Source organism: Saimiri boliviensis, chromosome 2, assembly GCF_048565385.1.
Source record: "Saimiri boliviensis isolate mSaiBol1 chromosome 2, mSaiBol1.pri, whole genome shotgun sequence".
NCBI lineage: Eukaryota > Metazoa > Chordata > Mammalia > Primates > Cebidae > Saimiri > Saimiri boliviensis.
In genome coordinates this window covers 215749311-215771886 of record NC_133450.1, presented here as the reverse complement: position 1 = coordinate 215771886, position 22576 = coordinate 215749311, and the positions used below count along the sequence as shown (strand labels likewise).

The following is a 22576-nucleotide window of genomic DNA, read 5'->3' as shown; positions in this document are numbered from 1 at the left end:
ACAGCTAAACAGCCAGAGTGTAGGGAAGAAATGTTACTGCCAACATTCTGACTTTTTTCAAGAGAGAGAAAAAAGCTATTTTTTAAGATCACTGTTATTTTGGGTTTTTTCATTCAATATAGCCAAATCTAATATGAACTAATACAAATGTCTAATTCAGTATATCTTTTCATATCAGACTATACCTTTAACAAATATGATCATTAGCTTTAGTCCAAGGAAAAGTCACTTAAAACTAGATTTCTTAGCACTAAAATATAATAACTGAAGAGACCATTTTGGTTTTGACAGAACTGATACTCAGAACAGAATTTATTCTCTTTAAATACACTGTAAACAAAAGCCAACGTGCTGTGGCCTCTGATACATACCTCACATAAAAGCAGGTCGATGATATGGAAGACCATGTAGAGAGGGAATTTTGCAGTGAAAAGAGTAAGAAACCACTGGGAGGCATACATGTGCGCTTCAAGGCTTATATCCAGGAAGTGGTTGTATAGGTCAGGAATGTATTCCTGAAACAGTAAACTAATTAGCTTTGGGCATATATGCATCTGTTCAATTCCTACTAAGGAAGCTCATAAATCTACCAGGAATAGGCCAAAAAAGTACAATATTTGTGTTTTTCTAAAAATCTCCAAAGTGCTCAGAACACTTATCTGGTATTAAGCTGGCACTCAACTCTTCTTTCCAGACCACAAACTCGTTCTAAAGAAACAGGAATCCCCAAAATGGTGACAAGTATTTGGAAAGTCAGTTTTTCTTTCCAAGCTATAAACATTTGGGAAAGTTTGTTTCACTCTTGTTATGAGATTCCTAACCAGTCAGCTTCAGAGCCTTGGGGAGTACTTCTTGACTGAGCTGGCTGTGGAAAAGGCCCCTACAAAGTCATCTGATCTTTTGGGTGTTTATCAGCTCATATCCATCAGGTGTGAAAGTTCAACACTTTGTTAAGCTTTCCATCATAATCACATAGTGATAAAACCCATCCTTATCCAGGGATGGCTAAGACAATTACCACTGCTTCCTGGCACCATTTCCTCAATTTGGTGCTCCTTAGTCCTGTACTCTTTTTATCAAACACAAGCTGATTTCTCTTTTTACCTGCATGAGGCGCTCCAACTGGTAAAATTTGCAATGCAAATCTTCAAAGTTTTGCTTGAAAAGTTCTCTGAGCCCATAGTCAAACATGATCTTGACCAGGACACTGAATGCCTGTTCTTCAGGCATCTGTAACAGATAGGCAAGTGGTTGGGTGGGTAGAGAAGTAGTGGGGAATCACAAACATACAAAAGTTTTCTCAATATATTAAATCTAGCTTTCTACTGTATTACCAGAAAATTTAGTGCTATGCAGAAACTCAGACCTAGGGCTGTGTTTAAAACATTTATTCACTTAGACAAGGAATAGTTAATAACTACTCTTTGTCAGCATGGTTCTTGTCCTCAAGGAGTCTCCCACACAACCAGTGTTAAAATAACTGTAACAGGAATTAGGTAACAGTGATAATACAAGAAGAGGAAGGCCTGTGTCTGCCTAAGGCAGTCAGAAACAAACTTTGTAGGGAGGGCAGAATTTGAACTGAGCAGAAATAGGCTGATACACAGTGTAGGTGTCATCTTTCCCAAATCCTGGGTCCTCTGTTTAACCATTTTTCCTTCCTTAGCTGCTATTTCATTCTAGCAAAATTGTTTTTCTTCCTCATTGTTAAAAACACAGTTTATTATAGAAAAACCTTACACATTCTAAGCCTTGCAGTAATGCTTAAAGTACTACAAAATCCACCTTCACTTCTATTTACATTACTATTCATTTATAATAATACCTACATTTTCCATAGTTTTATGGAAAACTATTTCCCTGAGAACCTGGCAAGATATTTTCAAAAAAGGACTGTAAATGTTATTTAAGGATTGGTGTGAATGTAGCAAGCCTTCAAAAAAGTCAAGAAGGTGGGCAGGCTTCTGTGGAACAAGATGATGGAGGCAGGCTGAGCACAGAAATCACTGAGAATAAAGCAGAACTAAAGAGCAACTCAGATTAAGTAATAAGTGAGAAAAGCACAGCAAATCATTACTGGAAAGTTAGGAGTATTTGGGGCAAAAGTCCAGATCTTTGAAATCTTTGTCATGGAAGGCAACTTCACTTTGCCACATGCAAGGAGATGCGGCCAACACATAGCGGTGATTCTGACGGCAGGTACCCCATCTCCTCTCATTCTAGAACAAACATTTATAACACTATAGCAAGCCAAGAGTTCAAAAACAAGACATGGAGGGTCTGATTAGGAAACCCATTTTCAGGGAATAAATGTCCTTGAACTGAAGGTGAGAATGAAGATAAACCACCCAGGCTTGTGGGACTTTGAGATACAAAGCCTCATTAAAACAACAAAACAGAAACTAAAACTCTTTACTCATGTCATAGCTTTATCATATTTTTACAGGACTACCAATAGCAACAAACTGCGTTCAGGTAAGAAAAACCAAAGTATTTTTGTTTTACTTGTACCGGTTGAGCAACCCACTTCTGAAAATATAAAATGCTCCAAAATCTGAAACTTTCTAAGCACTGACATGATGCTAAAAGTATTTAAATGTTCACTGGAACACTTTGAATTTGGGATGCTCAGCCAGTATAATGCAAATATTCAAAAATCCAAAATCCACAACACTTTCAGTCCCAAGCATTTCAGATAAGGGATACTCAAACTTTTACTGCAATCTAAATAAAATGGCTTAATACCCTTAGAGAAGCAATATTCACTCTCCTTACCTGGCTCCAAAGCTCTCCCTACATCTCTCCTCTACTCCCAGTCACTTAGGATACTCCAGTCACACTGTCTTCCTTTCAGTTCTGCCCATACAACAGGTGTTTCTCCAATTTAGGACTTCTATATACTGTACTATTCACTTTGCCATTAACACTCTACTCTCTACTCCCTTGCTTTTCAAACAGATCTATTATTTTCATAACATTTTTAAAAGTTAAACACCACAGAAAAGTATAAAAGAAAATGATATCCGTTATCATTTTCCAGGTTGCCCCTTAACAGCCACTTCCCCTGAGAAGTCTTTAATCTAAATAAGACTCCCTTGTTACAATCTCACACCAACCTTTTTAAACCTTCATAGCACCACTGAAAGTAACAAATTATATGCTTGTGTGATTGTTTACAGCTAGTCGGATTCACCAGCTCTGCATCCATGAAGATTGAGACCATGCCTTTATTTACCTCTGATCTTCAGTACAGTACAGATCATAACAGATACTCAAAACTCTTTGCTAACATCCCCAGTGTGTTATTCTTGCCAAGCATTTTAAACTGAATCATAGGAAAATGAGACAAATCCAGAATGTGGGGTATTTTATATGACAATGTGTCTGAATTTTTCAAAACTATCAATGGCATGAAACAAACAAAAAAAAGACAAAGGAGTAATGTAGATTAAAAGAATAAAGAGAAATAATTCAATATCTGAATCTTCATTAGATCTTGATTAGAAAAAAAAAGCTAGACTCTCTGGAGTAGACAATTGGGAGAAAACTGAATGTGTATTGTGTATTAGACATTACTGAATCAATGTGGTTCTTGGATGTGATCATGGTATTAAACAATTCCGTTGCTCCCAGAAAGCATACATAGGATCAAGTATTTAAGAGTCTGTTATTTACTTAAAAAAATTTTTTTTAAGTAAAAAAGAAAATATATGTTTGTGTGCGTGTATGGAGAAAAGAGAAAAAGAGACATGTAGAAGGAGAAAAATTAAAAAAGCAGTGTGGAAAAATATTAATTGGTAAATTAGATAAAGACTATTCATCTTAACACTGTTTAGAGTTTTCTGTGGAGTTGAAAGAAAATAAAAAAGGTGGAGGGGAAAAGGTGTTTGCTGAGTGAATGAATGAAATGGCACTAAAAGAAAGCCAACCTTTCTGCCTTCCTCCTACCCCAATACATAAATCTCAAAACAAATATTAATGACAGTGGCTACTTTAGAGAAGATAAAATGTCCCCAAGGGTTCAACCAACATCAGTCTATCCCATATCCTAGTAATAAAAAGGAAGTCTACCCTTGTATTAGTTTTCAACACTGCCATTTATTTTCATCATATATCTATCTCCTCTACAACAACATTAAGTTAAGGAAAACGTTTCCAGCTATAGGAATTAAAATTCATGCCTAAGAGTTTATCGAAACCCAATATAAAACCATGCTCAAGCCTAAGGTTAGCATAAGCTGAGGCAGGCTATGTGTTAAGTCATAATAGAGACCTAATTACTCACATGGAGAAGGAGCACAGCAGCAAGAAATGACTGGCCCTGGCAATAGCCAATCTCTTCATCATACACAGAATAAGCCTGGAAAAAAAAAAAACAAAACACACACACACACACATACAGGAAATGTGAATGAATGTAGCCACTTGAATATGGAACCCTGGAGGATGCTACCCACCCTAGAGCAGCACTTTGACAGACAATAAATGATGCCAATACTTCTCTCCAATCCTAAAATGAATTCAGCTATCACCATTCCATCTCCTATGACGAAGGAGACGGGAAGATTAAGCAAAAACCACTCCTGAACAAAAAAAAGTTTTCGTATTTCCTTGTTGTTGTTCAAGGTGTTCCCTCTACTTGGGATGTCCTTTCCAGCTCTCTGCCTGAAACTTGCACTCTTCCTTCAGTCAGCAAACTTATATCAATTCCCCCAGAACGAATCCCTCTCTTCTCTGCCTCTATGGCACCTGCTACACATGCATGGTTATTATTGTATTATTACCACACTGCGTTTTATTTTAAGAGACAGGGTCTTGTTCTGTTGCTCAGGCTGGAGTGCAGTGATACAATCACAGCTCACTGCAGCCTTAATCTCCTGGGCTCAAGGGATCCTGCCCCATCAGCCTCCTGAGTAGCTGGGACCACAGGCATGCACCACCATGCCTGGCTAATTCTCAAAAATTTTTTTATAGAGATGGAATCTCAACTATGTTGCCCAGGCTGGTTTCTAACCCCTGGGCTCAGGCTATTCTCCTGCCTTGGCTTCCCACAGTGCTGGGATTACAGGTGTGAGCCAATGTGCCTGGCCCACACTGCACTTGTTTTTGTTTAATAGAGATAAGGTCTCACCATGTTGCCCAGGCTGTTCTCAAACTCCTGAACTCAAGTGGTCCTCCTGCCTCAGTCTCTCAAAGAGCTAGAATTATAGGCGTGAGCCACCAAGCCCGGCCCCTTGTTGCATTTTAAATGTCCATCTTCCCTGCCAGATGGTAGGCTTTCTGAGGGACAGGGTGATGTCCCATTCAACCTAGCCAGCACCTCATATACAGCATGCACTCACTAAACATTGTCAATTTTACTCATTTTTCTTTCTGGGAAAAGCTCTTTTGGCAAAGACACCAAAATATAATTCTTTCCACAATACCAGTAATAACTTTTCTGATAAGCGAGATGACTCTGAAACCATTTGTGGGTTTCTCTGGAATTCTTACTTTTATTTTTCTTGGCAGCAAATGATTACTACCCATCTCCTCTGAACATCACTTTGAATAGAATATTGACATGTAACATTCTTCATGGTTTATTCTTTGGTTTTTTAGTTCTTTTTCAGAGTTCTGTTTTTATGACTAATATTTGTATTTCTCACGAAAATGTGGTAGAAAGGGAAATTCCTATAGCTTCAAGATGCTATTCCTTGTTTGACAAATTTATTTCTTATGAAACTCCCTTTGTTTTCCACTTATTTTTTGTGCAAGGTTCCTCTGTATCTCAAGAAAGCAACTTAGAATTGGGTATGTTTAGAATACATATCTGTTAGCAAAATATGATGCCAATACATATCAGATGCTAGTCAAGTGAATATGCAACCAAGTTTTATCACTAGTTTTTGCTGAAAACTACAGCTTTAAAATATACATACATTATGATCATATATTCATAAATTTGCATAGAATTCAATGTAATTTTATTATACCATGCCCATTTCATCACAGCTTATCTGATAAGAAGGCTACACAATGAGAAACATACATACTTTTCCAGAGACAAGATGTGCAAAGAGGGCTTTAGAAATGATCAGTTTATAACACAACAATGCACCATTTTTCTACCAAATTAGTAACAATTAACAAATGTTAATGCCAGTATTAACACTGTGTTAAAAATAAGTAGTAATATATGCTAACACAGCTCTTTGGAAAACAGGCAATGTCTCTGAAGATATCCACCAATAGTTTATCAGTTACAAAACAACAGAGGCTTTAGAGTTAAGTCAGAGTCAGGCTAAAATCCCACAATTGCTAATGTCTAAATTGCTAATGTCTTTCTTTTTGTGAGACGGAGTCTCATTCTGTTATCTGAGCTGGAGTGCAGTAGCACTATCTCAGATCACTGCAACCTCTGCCTCTCACGTTTAAGCGATTCTCCTGCCTCAGCCTCCCAAGTAGCTGGGATTACAGGTGCCCACCACCACACCCAGCTAAATTTTGTATTTTTAGTAGAGATGGGGTTTCACCATGTTGGCCAGACTGGTCTCTTAACTCCTTACCCCAAGTCATCTACCCACCTCAGCCTCTCAAAGTGCTGGGATTACAGGCATGAGCCACCGCACCTGGCCTAGATAAGGATCTTGAGCACATAACTTACTTTATTTGTAATATGAGAACAAGCCTAGTATTAATATCAAAGAGTTGACTGTATTATTCTAATTTAGTCCTCTCATCTAACATGCTCAGCAAAGAGCTTCGTCAATGATAATATTAATAATGATGAAAATGCAGTAAATTTCTATAGGTAGAAAATGGAGGGGAGCATATTTTTAAGGCTGATGGAAGATACTAAAGGAATCATATAGGTATGAAATATACATTTGGAAAGTGTTTGGAATGTAAGTTTCATGTTGGCTGTAATGAAATCTGGGGAAGAAAAGACATTTCACTAATTCATCAACACTTAATGAACACCTACTACAGACCAAGCACTGTGCAAGTGCTACAGATGCTACCCATATCTAAGATATGACCTCTGTCCTTGAAGACATCACGGTTCAGTGGGGAAGTCAGACAAGTGAACCAACCAGAGCACAGTGAGAAGTTCAATGCAGTTAATGCATAAAATATTTAGAGAGGCAGCAATAAGAGGTAAGTTGATATATTATAAAATATCTTCAACACTAAGCTAAGCAATCTAGGGACATGAACTAAGGAGTTTTCATTTAATTCCATGGGTTATAAAGTAGCAGTTATAAAGACTTCTGTGAAGGCCACCAAAATGATCTAATTCTGCATTTAAGCAAGGAGCAAAGAATAAACAGGCTAGAACCCAAGGCAGAGCAGCTTTTGTAAAAGTGCCAGCAACGTAAGATACTGGCTTGTACCAGGGCAGTGAAGAGAGAATGAAACTAAGAGAGTCATCAGTCATATCTAAGTCAACCTAGACAAAGACAGGACTGAAAACTAACAGAAATAACTGTTTCCAGCAGGAAACTGGTATGGGTGAAAAGGAGGACTAATGTTTAATTTAAAAAGATACAACAACTTGATGTAATGTGGGTCTTGTTGGATCTTGATTCTAACCAACCATATAAAGACACTTAAGGATACTTGAATATAGAGTAGCTACTAATTGGTAAAGATGGATAATAATCTTATTTTTTAGAGATGTAGGATCTGGATGTCTCAGATTTAAAGTACTTCAGGGAAAAGGAAAAAAAGAGACAGGTGAAGCAACTGTGACAATATGTTGTTAAATACTGAATTGGGTGGGGGTTATTAACTGTACTTATCAATTAGACTAATCATTATACTAATTAATGTTTAGTTTGAAATTTTTCATAATAAAGCATGTTTTTAAATGAACTCTATTTTTAAACCCATACATTTAATATACTTGACAGACATTTACATGGAGACTAATAGTCCCCTGGATATTTAGACCTGGAGTTAAGTTAATGTAGATTTGGGAACATCTGTACAGTGGTGACAGCTGAAGCTTTGGGAGTAAAGGGATCACTAAGGGAGATGGTGCAGAGCTAACAAAACTACCAACTGAGCACCCAGAGAAAGGCCTCTGGTTTACGGGCAGGTTGTATGAGATAAAATGATAAAGTCAGTGAAGTCATCAGAGTGAGCCCGTAACCAAGAGGGCAGAGTGCTAGTGAGGAATAAGCTGAACAGAGAACTGAAGGGTTAGAAGAGGGGTCCCTGTAAGACATGAATCATAAATAAATGAAAATAATTAGAAATATCTAATGATTTTCTTTTCTTTAGTGAGTCTAAAATTGTATTCTCACATTTGACTTTGCAATATCTTTTCTCTCCTTTTTTGAATTCTTGAACATCAAATAAAAATTAAACTTTGTAGTTGTCTTCATAATCTCAAAGCAGAACCACCATTCAAAATTGAGTTTTTTTTTTTTCTTGACATGAAATACCTTGCATATTTTATATAAGGAATCTTGTCCATCTCCTCCTGTGTCCTTAAAGTAATCATGGGCTGGGAATGTTCGGTTAATATCCCGGGTGATAGCACTGTCCTGGGGAGACTCCTGTGGAAACATAAGGAAAGAGAGGGTTTAGTTAGGTTAATCAAGTAAATTCTTGTTCAGGTTTATACAAGGTCTTCTCATTCACACGCTTTAAATGTTGCAAGGACATATATACACATACGTATGCCCATAGATAGTTACTGCCTCTTCAGGGACCAACCACTCAAGCAAAAGCAAATGTAAAGAGGGAAAGAGATGAAAGAAAAACAACCTATTTCATCCTATACACTTCCATATTACACTCCACCCTTACTGCAAAGAAGTGCAGCTGGTGACCCTTCCATTCTAAGACGGAAAATGTGCTATTCAAAATGGATTTCCCATAGGAAAATACTCAAACTAATCACAAAAGGAGGAGGTAAAGTGCTCCCAGTAGAAAAACTGCTGCTTTAATTGATGCTTTGGAATGAAGCTCATATGCCAGTTTTCAAATGAAAAACAGTAGTTACTTAATTGGGGTTTGTCCTAGGGGCAAATGGCGTAACAATGTACAAAGCAATCTACTCAGTATGAAACAAAACCACCAAATGCCAAGGAATTCAAACAGGCTATGGGAAAATATCCTTCGTTTTTTCCAATGGACAAAAACTGTTTCCTCTTCTATGATGGTTAACTAAAACTGAACAAATATCAATAATGTCAACAAACCTTTGTAAAATATACCAAGCACCCAGCTATTTCTAATATTCTCCCCTTGTTAAATTTCATTTGCTGACATAGTAACGAACTGGAACACAGAAACATGGCCTTCTACTTTAACAATGCAGTGTCTTCATAGCTAATACAATAGAGTTGATTATCCTTGGTAAGAATGCATCATAATCAGCATACTATCAAAGAACGTGATTCCTCTGTTTTAAGATGAAAAATGAAAGTGATGTTCTTCTCTTGTCGAATAATTTCTCTAGCCTTTTGGGTAATCATGTTCCCAGGGCCATGAATATTTTATAGTTGTGGGACTTGAACTAACCTTAAAGCCAATGCTCTTTCTTAAACAGAAAACTATGTCTACCTTCAAGGACACTGCCAAACTGCTTTTCAAAGAGCTTTAGTGGCATATGTTACTTAGAGTTATGAACACAGTCTTAACAGTTAATGGCAGTTCAGGACTGTGATGCTCTTCGACGAAAGGAAAAAATCCGAGGGAGAGCTAAGACTACAGCAGCTAATTACATGGTGGCAGCTTCCAGACTGAATTAGAACAGGGAGTTGAAGGTATCTCCAATAAGTGGGAAGTGGGAAGAGAGGAAGAGGGAGAGAGAGAAAGAGAGTGAGCACGTGCACGCACAAATTTTGGAAAGGGTAAGGTAGCTAGAATTGTAGGGTAGAGTGCTAGCGAGGAATAAGCTGAACAGAGAACTGAAGAGTTAGAAGACGGTTCCCTGCAAGACATGAATCATAAACAAATGACAAGCTGGACACTTCATCAAAATTTTAAAATCTTACTATTGAAAAAATTGTTTAAAATATGAAAAGTCATAGGCCAGGACACAATACCTACAAAACCTATCTGATAATAAACTTGGAGTTGTATCCAGACTATGTAACTCTCAAAATTAATGAGATAGATGACCAATTTTTTAAAAAGTGGGAGAGTATATAAGATTGAATAGATGTTTCACTAAGGAAGATATAACACATGGCAAATAAGCACTTGAAAAGATGTCAACATTACTAGTCCTCAGGGCAACAAATCAAAACCACAATGAGATTCCACTATATACCTAGAAAATGCTAAAATTAAGAAGTGTTGGCAAAGGATAAGAAACAACGGGAAATCCCAATCAATGCAAAATGGTACGAACACCTTGGAAACAGTTTGGCAATTCTTACAATAGTAACCATATACTTACCATACAACCCAGTGATTCCACTGCTAGGTATTTACCAAAGAGAACTGAAAATATAAATGCATGAAAAGACTTAAACTGTTCACAGCAGCTTTATTCTTAAGAGCCAAAACTGGAAACAATCCAGAGTGAACCAGATGAATTTAGGAATTCTATAAAATAACAGAAGCTCTAAAAGATGCTAAGAATGACAGACTGTGGTTTAAGACAACCAGAAGGCTAGAAAATTAAACTGAGAATTGAGAGGAATGTGGAAACCTTCAAAATATTTTACATCAGTTTTATCAACCATATCACACTGATGATGGAGATGACAACCTAAAAAAGGATACAGTTATTAGAGAGATGAGATTTGGGCCAGGCACGGTGGCTCACACCTGTAATCTCAGCACTTTGAGAGGCTGAGGTGGGTGGATCCTGTGAGTCCAGAAGTTTGAGACCAGCCTGGCAACATGGTGAAACCCCTTCTCTACTAAAAATACAAAAATTAGCCAGGTGCGGTGGTGTGCACCTGTAATCCCAGCTAGTCGAAAAGCTGAGGCACGAGAATCGCTTTAGCCTGGGAGGCTCAGGTTGTAGTGAGCTGACATCGCGCCACTCCACTGCAGCCTGGGCAACACAGCAAGACCTGTCTCAGTTAAAAAGAGAGAGAGAGGCCGGGTGCGTTGGCTCAAGCCTGTAATCCCAGCACTTTGGGAGGCCGAGGTGGGTGGATCACGAGGTCAAGAGATCGAGACCATCCTGGTCAACATGGTGAAACCCGGTCTCTACTAAAAATACAAAAAATTAGCTGGGCATGGTGACGCGTGCCTGTAATCCCAGCTACTCAGGAGGCTGAGGCAGGAGAATTGCCTGAACCCAGGAGGCCCAGGTTGCAGTGAGCCAAGATCGCGCTATTGCACTCCAGCCTGGGTAACAAGAGCGAAACTCCCTCTCAAAAAAAAAAAAAAAAAAAAAGAAAAAGAGAGAGAGAGAGAGAGAGAGAGAGAGAGAGAGAGAGAGAGAGAGAGAGAGATGAGATTTGGAAATTTAACTGCATATAGGATGTAAAAAAAAAATAACAAAAAACTGAAAATACTCTTTACAACTGGGTCAGTTCTTATCAATCTGCCATCCCTTATCCATTAACTATAGAATTATCAGGGAATGAAGGGGCAAAATATGCCCTTAAGAAACGGTCAATTTGAACATTCACACCCAATTTTTGATGTCTTCTAGAATGATAATAAATTGAAGAGTTCCATGTGAGTAATTTGCTTAAAATATCTGGCCTTAGGAAATATGCTGAAGAACTTGGAATAAATTCATTTGACTTGCTGGAGGCCACATCATGCAAAAATGATGCAGAAATCCTAATAATGACAAATGTATTAAGTTCCTATCAGAATGACATTAAATTTGAAAAGGTTCTGAAAATAAAACAGCAATATTATAGATGATCTCCTAAGAGAACACAGCAAAGAGCTTTTGGAAAACATCCAAAGCAAGTGCTTATAAAATTAAGCCTTACAAATATATACTCCTTTTCTTTCTTTCTTTTTTTTTTTGAGACAGAATTTTGCTTGTTGCCCAGGCTGGAGTGCAATGGCTTGATCTCGGCTCACTGCAACCTCCACCTCCTGGGTTCAAGCGATTCTCCTGCCTCAGCCTCCCGAGTAGCTGGGATTACAGGCATGCACCACCACACCCACCTAATGTTTGTATTTTTAGTAGAGACAGGGCTTCTCCATGTTGGTCAGGCTGGTCTCAAACTCCCGACCTCAGGTGATCCGCCCACCTCAGCCTCCCAAAGTGCTGGGATTACAGGCATGAGCCACTGTGCCCGGCCATATTCTTTTTATTTCTAAGGAGTTAAACATAAATGTAACTGATGTAGAGAGGCTGCCAATGCAACACGTATTAGATAACACCACTCATGACCAAACTGATCAAGTCAACCAAATGCATCCTCTCAAGGATACTGTAGTTAGTAAAATGGCTTAACAGACAAGCTTTTACAAATGTGCTTAAGGTAACAGTGCATAGATGGAAACTTTAAAAGAACAGGGAATGAATTGCAAAAGTGTCAGTTGTTATGTTCTGAAATTACTGCTGTTATAGCAGAGGTGGGTTTTTGTTTTTTTGTTTGTTAGTGTTTTTTTGATCAACTAGTTTTGTGTTTTGGCTAATTCATTTATCCCAAGAAAAAGACCTGTAATCTCCAGAAGAAAACGAAAATGCAATAGGATTGTGCAGTACTGACATCTTAAAAACTTTTCCTGTAAAGGGTCAGATAAAAATTTTTGGCTTTGCAAGCCATTCAGTGCTGCAGTTATTCAACTCTCCCCTTGCAGAGCAGCCATAGACAGTATGTAAATAAACAAGCACTGCTGTGTCCTAACAAAACTTTATTTATAAAAGCAAGAGAAGGCCAGGCACAGTAGCTCATGTCTGTAATCCTAGCACTTTGGGAGGCCGAAACAAGTGGATCACTTGAGGCTAGGAGATTGAGATCAGCCTGGGCAACTTGGCAAAATCTCATTTCTACAAAAATACAAAAATTAGCCAGCGTGGTGGCACACACTTGTCTTAGCTATTTGGGAAGCTGAGGCAGGAGGATCCCTTGAGTCCAGGAGGTGGAGGTTGCAGTGAGCCAAGACCTTGCCACTGTGCTCCAGCCTGGGCAATAAGAGAGACAGCCTCTCTCAAAGAACAACAACAACAAATGAACAAACAAAAATGAGAGGTAAACTGAACTTGGCCCTGAGGTGGTAGTTTGTTAACCCTTGTTATAAGTATACTACAACACAGTAATTTGTAATGGTCAACATGACCAGAGAGAAGATTTTTCTTACGATTTTAAATATACTAACATGTTATTGATTAATTTTATACATGCTTTGCTCTCAGAAACTCTGTCACAGCCTGCTATAATTTGAAATGTGTATCTCTTTGAACATCTGTACTTTTTTTTAACATAATAATGAATGTTAAAACTGTTTGCTGCATTTTGCAAAAATCTGTATATTCCTGTATATACAGTGTAGTAAAGGTTTAAATAAAACTCTGTAAATGTAGTGGTATATAGTACCTGGCATTTCAAGCAGCAAAATAAACAGTACGGCTCACAGATTATAAACACATACATTGACACACATGAGACTGGCTAAAATAAAAATACCAAATGTTGGTGAGGATATTAAATTACTGGAACTCTCAATGGTTGCTAATGGGTGTGCAAATAATATAACCACTTTGGTAGAGTACATGGCAGTTTCCCACAAAGTTAAATATATATCTAACTACCATGACACAGCAATTTTATTCCTAATAGCCTAATCTGTAATAGCCTAAGTAGAAACCTCAAATGTCCATCAACAGAAAAAAAAATGATAAATTATGGTATATCCATCTAATGGAATACTACCCAGCAATAAAAATGAACCTTTAATACATGAAACACCACAAACACATCTCAAAAACATTATGTTGAGCAAAGCCCATGGTAACAGAAATCAAAATGTTTACCTGGGGGTGGGTGGAAAACCAACCAAAAAGAGGCATTAGGGAAATGTATACATTTTATTTGATTGGTGTTTACACAAACAAAATTGTCAAAACTCATCAAAATGAACACTTAAGGTGTATGTCTATTGTATGTAAATTATACTACACTCACAAAAACTGTAATCTCACATTCCCTACCTCCCCTCACCACTGGTTCTCAAGACTTCCCTATTCTTGTGAATGGCAGCAGGTTTTACTACCTTGTTTCTGATACTAGCTGCCATGAATGATCACTGATCTGGAGATCTCTCTGCAGTGTCTGGATTATGTCTTTTCCTGTCCACTTCTACTGCACCCAAAGGCAGACCCATGCTTCACCTTACCAAGACTAATGTAAGAGCCTAAACGATTGTCTTAGTTGCTTCAGCCTACTCTAACAAAGTGTTACAAACTGGGTGGCTGATAAACAACAGGAATTTTTTTTAACAGTTCTAGAGGCTGGAAATTCCAAGATCAAGATGCTGACAAATTCAGTGTTTGGTGAAGGCTCACTTTATTGCTTATAGGTGGCATCTGCTTGTTGTGTTCTCATATGGGGCAGGGCAGTTCTCTAGGGTCTCTTCTTTATAAGGGCACAAATCCTATGCATAAGGAGTTAGCCCTCATGACTTAATCACCTCCCAAAGGCCCCATCTCCTAACAGCATCACATTAGTGATTAGGTTTTAACATAAGAATTCTGGGGGGACATAAACATTTAGACCATAATGCTGATCTTATACTTATCTTCTTTTATCTCTTTACATCTACCAGAACAACCGTGTCCAATTAATTTTCCTGAAAAGCATCGGCCAATCAGATCCTTTTGCTGGTCATAAACTTTTATGGGTCACTATTACTATGAATACAGGAAGAGGAGTCCCATGCCTCCTTCTCCATACTGACTGTTTCACAAGTAGAGTGAACACTAATCTGATTTCAGAGTACCAGCTGAACCACACAGTAAGTAGGGTCATGGCTGAAAAAGGCACCCAGGACATTTTGCTGTCTCTGAAATGCATGCTGCAATATCCTGAGGATCTGGGGCTTGCTGGGGGAAGACTGGAGCATTAAGAAGAGGAAGGCCTGGTTGGGCGCAGTGGCTCATGCCTGTAATCCCAGCACTTTGAGAGGCCAAGGCAGGCAGATCATGAGGTCAGGAGTTCAAGACCAGCCTGAGCAACATGGTGAAACCCTGTCTCTACTAAAAATACAAAAATTAGCTGAGTGTGGTGGTGGTGCACATCTGTAATCTCATGTACTCGGGAGGCTGAGGCAGGAGACTCACTTGAACCTGGGAGGCAGAGGTTGCAGTGAACCAAGATCACACTACTGCACTCCAGCCTGGGCAACAGAGCAAGACTCCATCTCAAAAATAAAAAATAAAAAGGAAGAGAAAGGCCCTTAAGCCCAGATTATATATTCCAGTTCAATGTGCTGCTGGTGGCTCCCAGTTAGCAAATTAAACCTTGTTTTCCACTTGTCACACTTCTTTGTATTTGTATTTCTTTGAAAACTTAAAGGGGGTGACTGGCATGGCAGAATTTCGGCATTGTTGAAGTAATTTTATTTAAAACTATACTCTAAAACATCAGCATTTCTTAAATTTTTTCACTAAACAAATACTGAGAATTAACACATCATGCTAAAATCCAAATCTCTTCCCCAAACATAACCTGAAATTAATGATCTATTTTATGGCATTTTAAAAGGAAAAAAAAAATCTAACTTTTGGCTTTCTTAGTATAATAAAACCTTTTTGTTTTCTTATTTTAATAAAATTGTTTTGCTTTTTTGTAATAATAATCCTAAAAGAAAAAAGAAGAATTTTACCATTCAGATCTAATTATGGCTAATATTTGGTTGGCATATGTCAAACTTTTTATGTTTTAACCATTTATTTTTATAAAATAAATGTTTAGATTTTAGAAAATTTGTTTTTGCTAACTATATTTTAATTTTTCATATTATTTGGCCATTATCCTACCTCAGTATTTTTAATGAACAGTAACCTGTCACATGTTTATGCCATAATTTACTCTGCCAAAAGCTCCAGCTCTGGGATATACAGCTATTCTACCCCTTTCATCATAAACAAGGCTATAAAGTAGAACAGTGATTCTTAAGGGAGAAAAGATAGTTTCCACAGTCACTCCATTTCCCTGAAGATTCAGCATAATCCTTGTTTTTGGATTTTGAGTGACCTTGCTAATTTGTCCTCCAGAAAACTTGTTATCAATTTACAAATCACATCGGTGCCTCTCTTACAGCAGTTACTCTGTTTTGGGATAGTCATTTGCATATTTGTCCTATGCTCCTTCTAGTCTATATGTAACTAAGAATTGAATTTAAAGTTGTAAAAAATTGTACATAGAGTTTATTGACTCCATCCTATTCTAACTGCAATGCATGATTTGCTGATGTTAACATTTAAAAAGGTATTACTGGCCAGGTGCGGTGGCTCATACCTGTAATCCCAGCTCTTTTGAGAGGGCGAGGTGAGTGGATTGCCTGAGTTCAGGAATTTCAGACCAGCCTGGTCAGCACGGTGAAACCCCAATCTCTACTAAAAACACAAAAAAATTAGCCAGGCATGGCAGCGTGTGACTGTAGTTGAGCTACTCAGGAGGCTGAGGCAGGAGAATTGCTTGAACCCAGGAGGCGGAGGTTGCAGTGAACTGAGATTGTGCCACTGCACTCCAGCCTGGGCAACAGAGCGCAATTCTGTCTCCAAAAAAAAAAAAGGTATTACCATACATACGTTTGCTTGCTCTGTTAGTTGAGAGGGCCTAGAAGCAATAACATCCAGTAGCATTAGATATTTTGATACCTAATATCATTTACTAACAAAAGGAACCAATCCTCCTTGGAGAAATGACTGATTCTAGGACGAGGACAGGAAACATACAAGATAGCCTGGAACATCTTGTATTGGCAAAAAATAAGAAAGTGTTTCTCTTCACCCCTACCACAAAGAAAACAAACCTACATTGATGCGGGTATGTCAAAGAAGCCAACTCAAAGAGTTCCCAATGGTTAAAGCTGGAGCAATTTGAGCAACAGAAAAACTGGGTTATGTAAGTATAAAAAAAATGGCTGGGCGCGGTAGCTCACGCCTGTAATCCCAATACTCTGGGAGGTAGAGGTCGGCGGATCACCTGAGGTCAGGAGTTCAAGACCAGCCTGGCTAACATGGCAAAACCCATCTCTACTAAAAATACAAAAATCAGCTGGGCATGGTGGTAGGCAGTTGTAATCCCAGCTACTTAGGAAGTTAGGGCAGAAGAACTGCTTGAACCCAGGAGGTGGAAGTTGCAGTGAGCCAAGACTGTGCCATTGCATTCCAGCCTGAGGGACAAGAGTGAAACTCCATTTCAAGGAAAAAAAAAAAAAAAAGAAAGAAAGAAAGAAGTAGCTGGCTGGGCATGGTGGCTCACACCTGTAATCTCAGCACTTTAGGAGTCCAACGTGGGAAGACTGCTTGAATCAAGGAGTTCAAGACCAGCCTGGGCAACATGTTGAAATCCCATCTCTACAAATAAATAAATAAAACCAACAAAACAAACAGCACAAATTAACCAGGCATGGCAGCACATGTAGTCCCAGCTATTCAGGAGGCTGAGGTGGGAGTATCACTTGAGCCTGGGAGGTAAAAGCTGCAGTGTGTTGTGATCATGCCATTGCATTCCAGCCTCTGTGACAGAACAAGATCCTGTCTCCAGTCAATCAACCAATAAAAGAAATATCCAGGAGTCTACACTTATATAAATAATTGGATAAATAAATGAGAGAGAAGAGACAAATGTCTTATGCAGAAGAATCCCCTATAATTTATGTAGATACCTTCAAGGAAGGGGAACAAACCTCCCCACTCCTTAAGTGTGCACTGTGCATAGTGACCTCCTTCAGAAGAGTACAGTACAGTTATGACATGGTGGGGAAAAGAAATCTTACGGTGGAGAAAACTGACAAAGATGACCTTAGCCAGATGATCGAGATCAACAACAGTGATGTCACGCTGATAGCATGTACCCTTGATGTCATGAAAATGGCGCTTTACCTCTCTATTCTTCCTCCTCAAAATTCACGACTTCATGAAAAAATCAGACAAATTTAACTTGAGAAACATTCTACAAAACATTTTAGCAGTATTTCTTAAAACTGTCAACGTCATCAAAAACAAAGCAAGCCTAATAAACTATCACAGTCAACAGGAATCTAAGGAAATATGAGGACTAAATGTAATGCACTATACTGGAAGGAATCCTGGAGCAGAAAAAGGATATTAGATAAAAACTAAAGAAATGTAAATAAAGTTTGGCCCAGCTAATTTTTTGTAGCAAGGGGATTTCCCCATGTTAACCAGGCTGGTCTCGAACTGCTGGTCTTGAACTCCTTCTCTCAAGTGATTGGTCCATCTCAGCCTCCCAAAGTACTGGGATTACAGGTGTGAGCCACCGCACCTGACCTGTATCAATATTGAGTTATCAATTATAATAAATATACCATACTAATATAAGGTATTAATAGTAGAGTTAATAACAGAGTATATGGGAATTCCTTGTACTATTTTTTACAATATTTCTGTAAATCTAAAACTGTTCTTATAAATAAAGTTTAATAAAAGAAAAAAGGGGTCGGGCGCGGTGGCTCAAGCCTGTAATCCCAGCACTTTGGGAGGCCGAGGCGGGTGGATCACGAGGTCAAGAGATCAAGACCATCCTGGTCAACATGGTGAAACCCCGTCTCTACTAAAAATATAAAAAATTAGCTGGACATGGTGGTGTGTGCCTGTAATCCCAGCTTCTAAGGAGGCTGAGGCAGGAGAATTGCCTGAACCCAGGAGGCGGAGGTTGCGGTGAGCTGAGATTGTGCCATTGCACTCCAGCCTGGGTAACAAGAGCGAAACTCCGTCTCAAAAAAAAAGGTATTACTTCCGTATTCTACAATACGTAAATTCAGACTTAGAGAAGTTAAACTACCCAACCTCACACACAACTTATTAACATACTCAATAAAATGCTGGACTAAATTTGTGGAATAAAATTAATGATATGAACATTGTGGACATAAGCTCTATAGTAATCAAAGGTAGGTTCTGTTCATGTGGTTTACTTGTAGGTGGTTTCTTTCTTGTCCCCAATTATAATGCTCTTTTGAGTGTATACAATAAAGCAATGGTGAAGCTCTATTACTTTCTTAAATTTCAAGGCTCTCCTAAAATAGTTTGTGCAGATAAAAAAAAAATCTAAGAAAATAATAACATTTATGCTGTTTTCTTCTCCCTAACTTGGTTTTAAAAGTCTAGCATGAGTTAAAACCACAGTGGAATCACATTCTGTAATCTTTCTGGATGACTATTTTTATACCTTACTGTGAGAAGTGGCCCACTGGGTATTTTCTCAGGATTAACAAGGTACTGGGAACTGTAGGAAACCCTTTGAATACACATCCCTTTGTAAACTCAAGTTGAAAAATAGAAAGCTAAGAATGGCAGGAAGAAGAGTACCCAAACAAAGAAAATGCAGTGGAAGGCTGCCATGAGAAATAACCAGCATAGAAAAAATTATTATTTCCAAAGTAGCTTGTTGCCCAAAGAAAAAGTTAGTTCTTAAGACGAATCCAGAATATCACAAATGCTTTAATAAATGCCATCATATAATATTTAAGAAAACAGAATAAAACAAAAACAATGCCAAAACCTACTCCAATACATTATGCCACCTCCTATCTTTAAAATATACTTCACAGGAATAAAGTAACAATTTTTGGTTACATTTTCCTTTTAGAAAGTCAGCTACTGCTTATCAGAAATAATTTTAAAGACTTAGTTTTTAAAATCCCCTAAACAGATGGGATAAAAATTCAAAAGAAGGAAAATGAAATTCAAAGTATGCTATGCTTAATATAAAATAAATGAGGACCAAAAATCTCCCTGAGGTAAAATAATTCTCTCTTAATTACATAGCACTCATGTCATTTCATTTCATATGTTTGGAAGTAGAACTGGCTAAGTGAACAAAATAAAGAATGAGAATAAGGCTGTTAAGCCTATGAAAACAGATGTCTTATATTTGGGATGTTTGGTTAAAACCAAGATGGTCCTACAAAAGACTGCAAAATCTGGAAATTTTATTTCAGTTGGCCATGTCACATCTCAAGCACTTCTAATTTCATAGAGCCAAGAAAAGGGACAAAGAAAACAGTAACATTATTTTGTCTCTTAATAGCTTTGTCTTTTAAAATTAAATGCTGAACCCATCTAAAGGGATGCCTCACAAGAAATATGACAAAATAAAAAGAAGGTGTGTATAGTATTCTTAACCTGAGATTTAATAAACAGACTTACGGGTTTCCATACCGTATGCCAAGTTTTTTGTTTTGCTTTGTTTTGTTTTGTTTTTATGAGACAGAGTCGTACTTTGCTGCCCAGGCTGGAGTGCAGTGGTGTGGTCTTGGCTCACTGTAACCTCCGACTCCCGGGTTCAAGTGATTCTCCTGCCTCAGCCTCCCGAGCAGCTGGGATTACAGGCACGTACCACCATGCCCAGCTAATTTTTTGTAACTTTTTTTTTTGTTTTTTTGTAGAGATGGGGTTTCCTCGTGTTGACCAGGCTGGTCTCAAACTGCTGGTCTTAAACTCCTTGTCTCAAGTGATTGGTCCACCTCAGCCTCAAAAAGTACTGGGATTACAGGTATGAGGCACCACACCTGACCTGTATGCAAAATTTTGTGTGAAAAGTATTCTGGGTTTTAAACATATTCACCACAAAGTTAAGCTTTATGAAGAGAGAGATTTCTGTTTTGTTCATGTATATCTCTTAAGCCCAGAGAAGAGTATCTGACACATGGTAGACACCCAATAAAGACTTGTTGAATAAATTAATTCTCAAAGAGATAAATGACACATAGTAAGGTTCAGAGCCACTTATCTAAAAGATCTAAAAGAAATTTTCTATTCCTAGACGTACTTTCACAGACCTAAAAATAATTAAGTAACAAAATGTAGGTCTATCTTAAAAACCTTGTGAGGTGGGTTTATTTAACTCCCCCATTTGACAAATGAGGAAAAACGTTACATAGCTTGGCTAGAAAATGGGAAGCTAGGTCAGGAACCCAACTGGTCTGGCTTCCTAGCTCATCTTCTTAACCCAAATGAACATACCGTAAAAGTGAAAATATTCTCTTATCAGTATTGAATTGCATTTATAACTTCTAATATATTTTAAAATACGTTTTCCCTTCTAGACTCATAAATAAAACTGGTATGACACAGACTTCGAAAATAAGCTTTTCTTTTTTACTCATTTGAACATGCTTCCCTGTATGAAGGCTGCTCGGTGTTTATGAAAAACAGAAATAACTAAGGCCCTAATAACACATAGCCAGAGAAATATAAGACATTCTTAAATATAAAACCAAGGTGAATAAAATCACAACATGTGGCTCCTCTGTAAGTTATTCAAAGAAAAGGCAGTTTCTAAATGCTATGGGGCATGTATCTTAATAATTTTATATCTTAAAAAATAAAGTAGTATTCTATTAAATGTTCTGAGTTTTATTCTTTAAGGCTGACCACTAGATAGGTATATTTTTAGATCACAGTATCTTGGCCGTTCACAGAACTACCTTCACTAAATTGTGGTATTTGCATGTTCTAAGACTCTGTCAAAAAAAAGAAAGAAAAAAAACAACCCAAAAAAACCCCTGCTATTGAAACATTTTATTTCACGGTGGTGAGGACATCTCCTACCACTTTACTCAGTGTCCCCATCAAAAAACAGTTTCTCCTAAAAAATTATGCATATTTTTCCCCATGGAAATGATCCAGTATTCATTTCTGCTTCGGCCTCCGGAAAGCTCAGAATCAAATTTGTAGCTCAATCTTACATAACAAAAAGGATCTCATAGCCTGTGTATCAGTAATATGAGTTACAGTGTATTTGTATAAAACAAATTAAGGCCCCTCAAAGTCAATTACATAATCACATCAGTAAGAATTTAAGAAATAAGTATCTGATTGGTGGGCTCACTTAACACTGACAACACAAAAACATCCTCATCTTAAATTTAGCTCTGAATAACGTAATTATATAATACAAACACATTTTTACTTGTCCCTACAAAACCAGCAACATTGCTCTTTAAGTCATTATTTTCAACTAAGAACCACCGGACCTCTTGTCCTGTTTTTCCACACCAATGCAACAGCAGGATTTTTAGTGAAAATTGGATTTGTGTGTAGATACTGCTTTGTATATTTACCCTGGTGATTTGCTGTCGAAGGCAAAAATCATACTTGTAGTAAAACTACTGTTGATTAACAATTAATAATTCAAAAACTGGACCAAAAACAAACAGGAAACTGATCTCTATACACTTAAACATATATATTGTTTAGGTATTCAGTAACTAATGCTTTAAAATTTCTACTCCAAATCTCCAACACATCACACAGAGCAGATTGGAATTAGATATCCATGAACATGGAGGCAACTAAAGGCATTTCCGAATCTGGCCACAATAGTGTGGAGACTAGAGTTGGACTTTTGACAAACAATGGAGACAATGGACTTTAGGTGCTCTACTTAGATCACAATGCAATCAACAGAACACAAACTCTAGGGCCAGGGTGTTCTGTCTCTGGATACTGCCT

At 37.8% G+C, this 22576-nt stretch overlaps 1 protein-coding gene across 8 annotated transcripts in view; it reads right to left on the bottom strand.

The window, feature by feature from the left end:
- The window catches only part of RABGAP1 (RAB GTPase activating protein 1), a 178597-nt gene that overhangs the window by 33908 nt on the left and 122113 nt on the right, over window positions 1–22576 (bottom strand). For all 8 annotated transcript variants that reach the window (XM_074395311.1, XM_074395310.1, XM_074395309.1 and 5 more), the window contains 4 exons: window positions 8433–8546; window positions 4286–4360; window positions 1105–1230; window positions 372–515 (listed from right to left, as the gene is read on the bottom strand). In XM_074395311.1, coding sequence (XP_074251412.1) covers window positions 372–515; window positions 1105–1230; window positions 4286–4360; window positions 8433–8546 — 459 coding nt within the window. The remainder of the gene's footprint in view (window positions 1–371; window positions 516–1104; window positions 1231–4285; window positions 4361–8432; window positions 8547–22576) is intronic.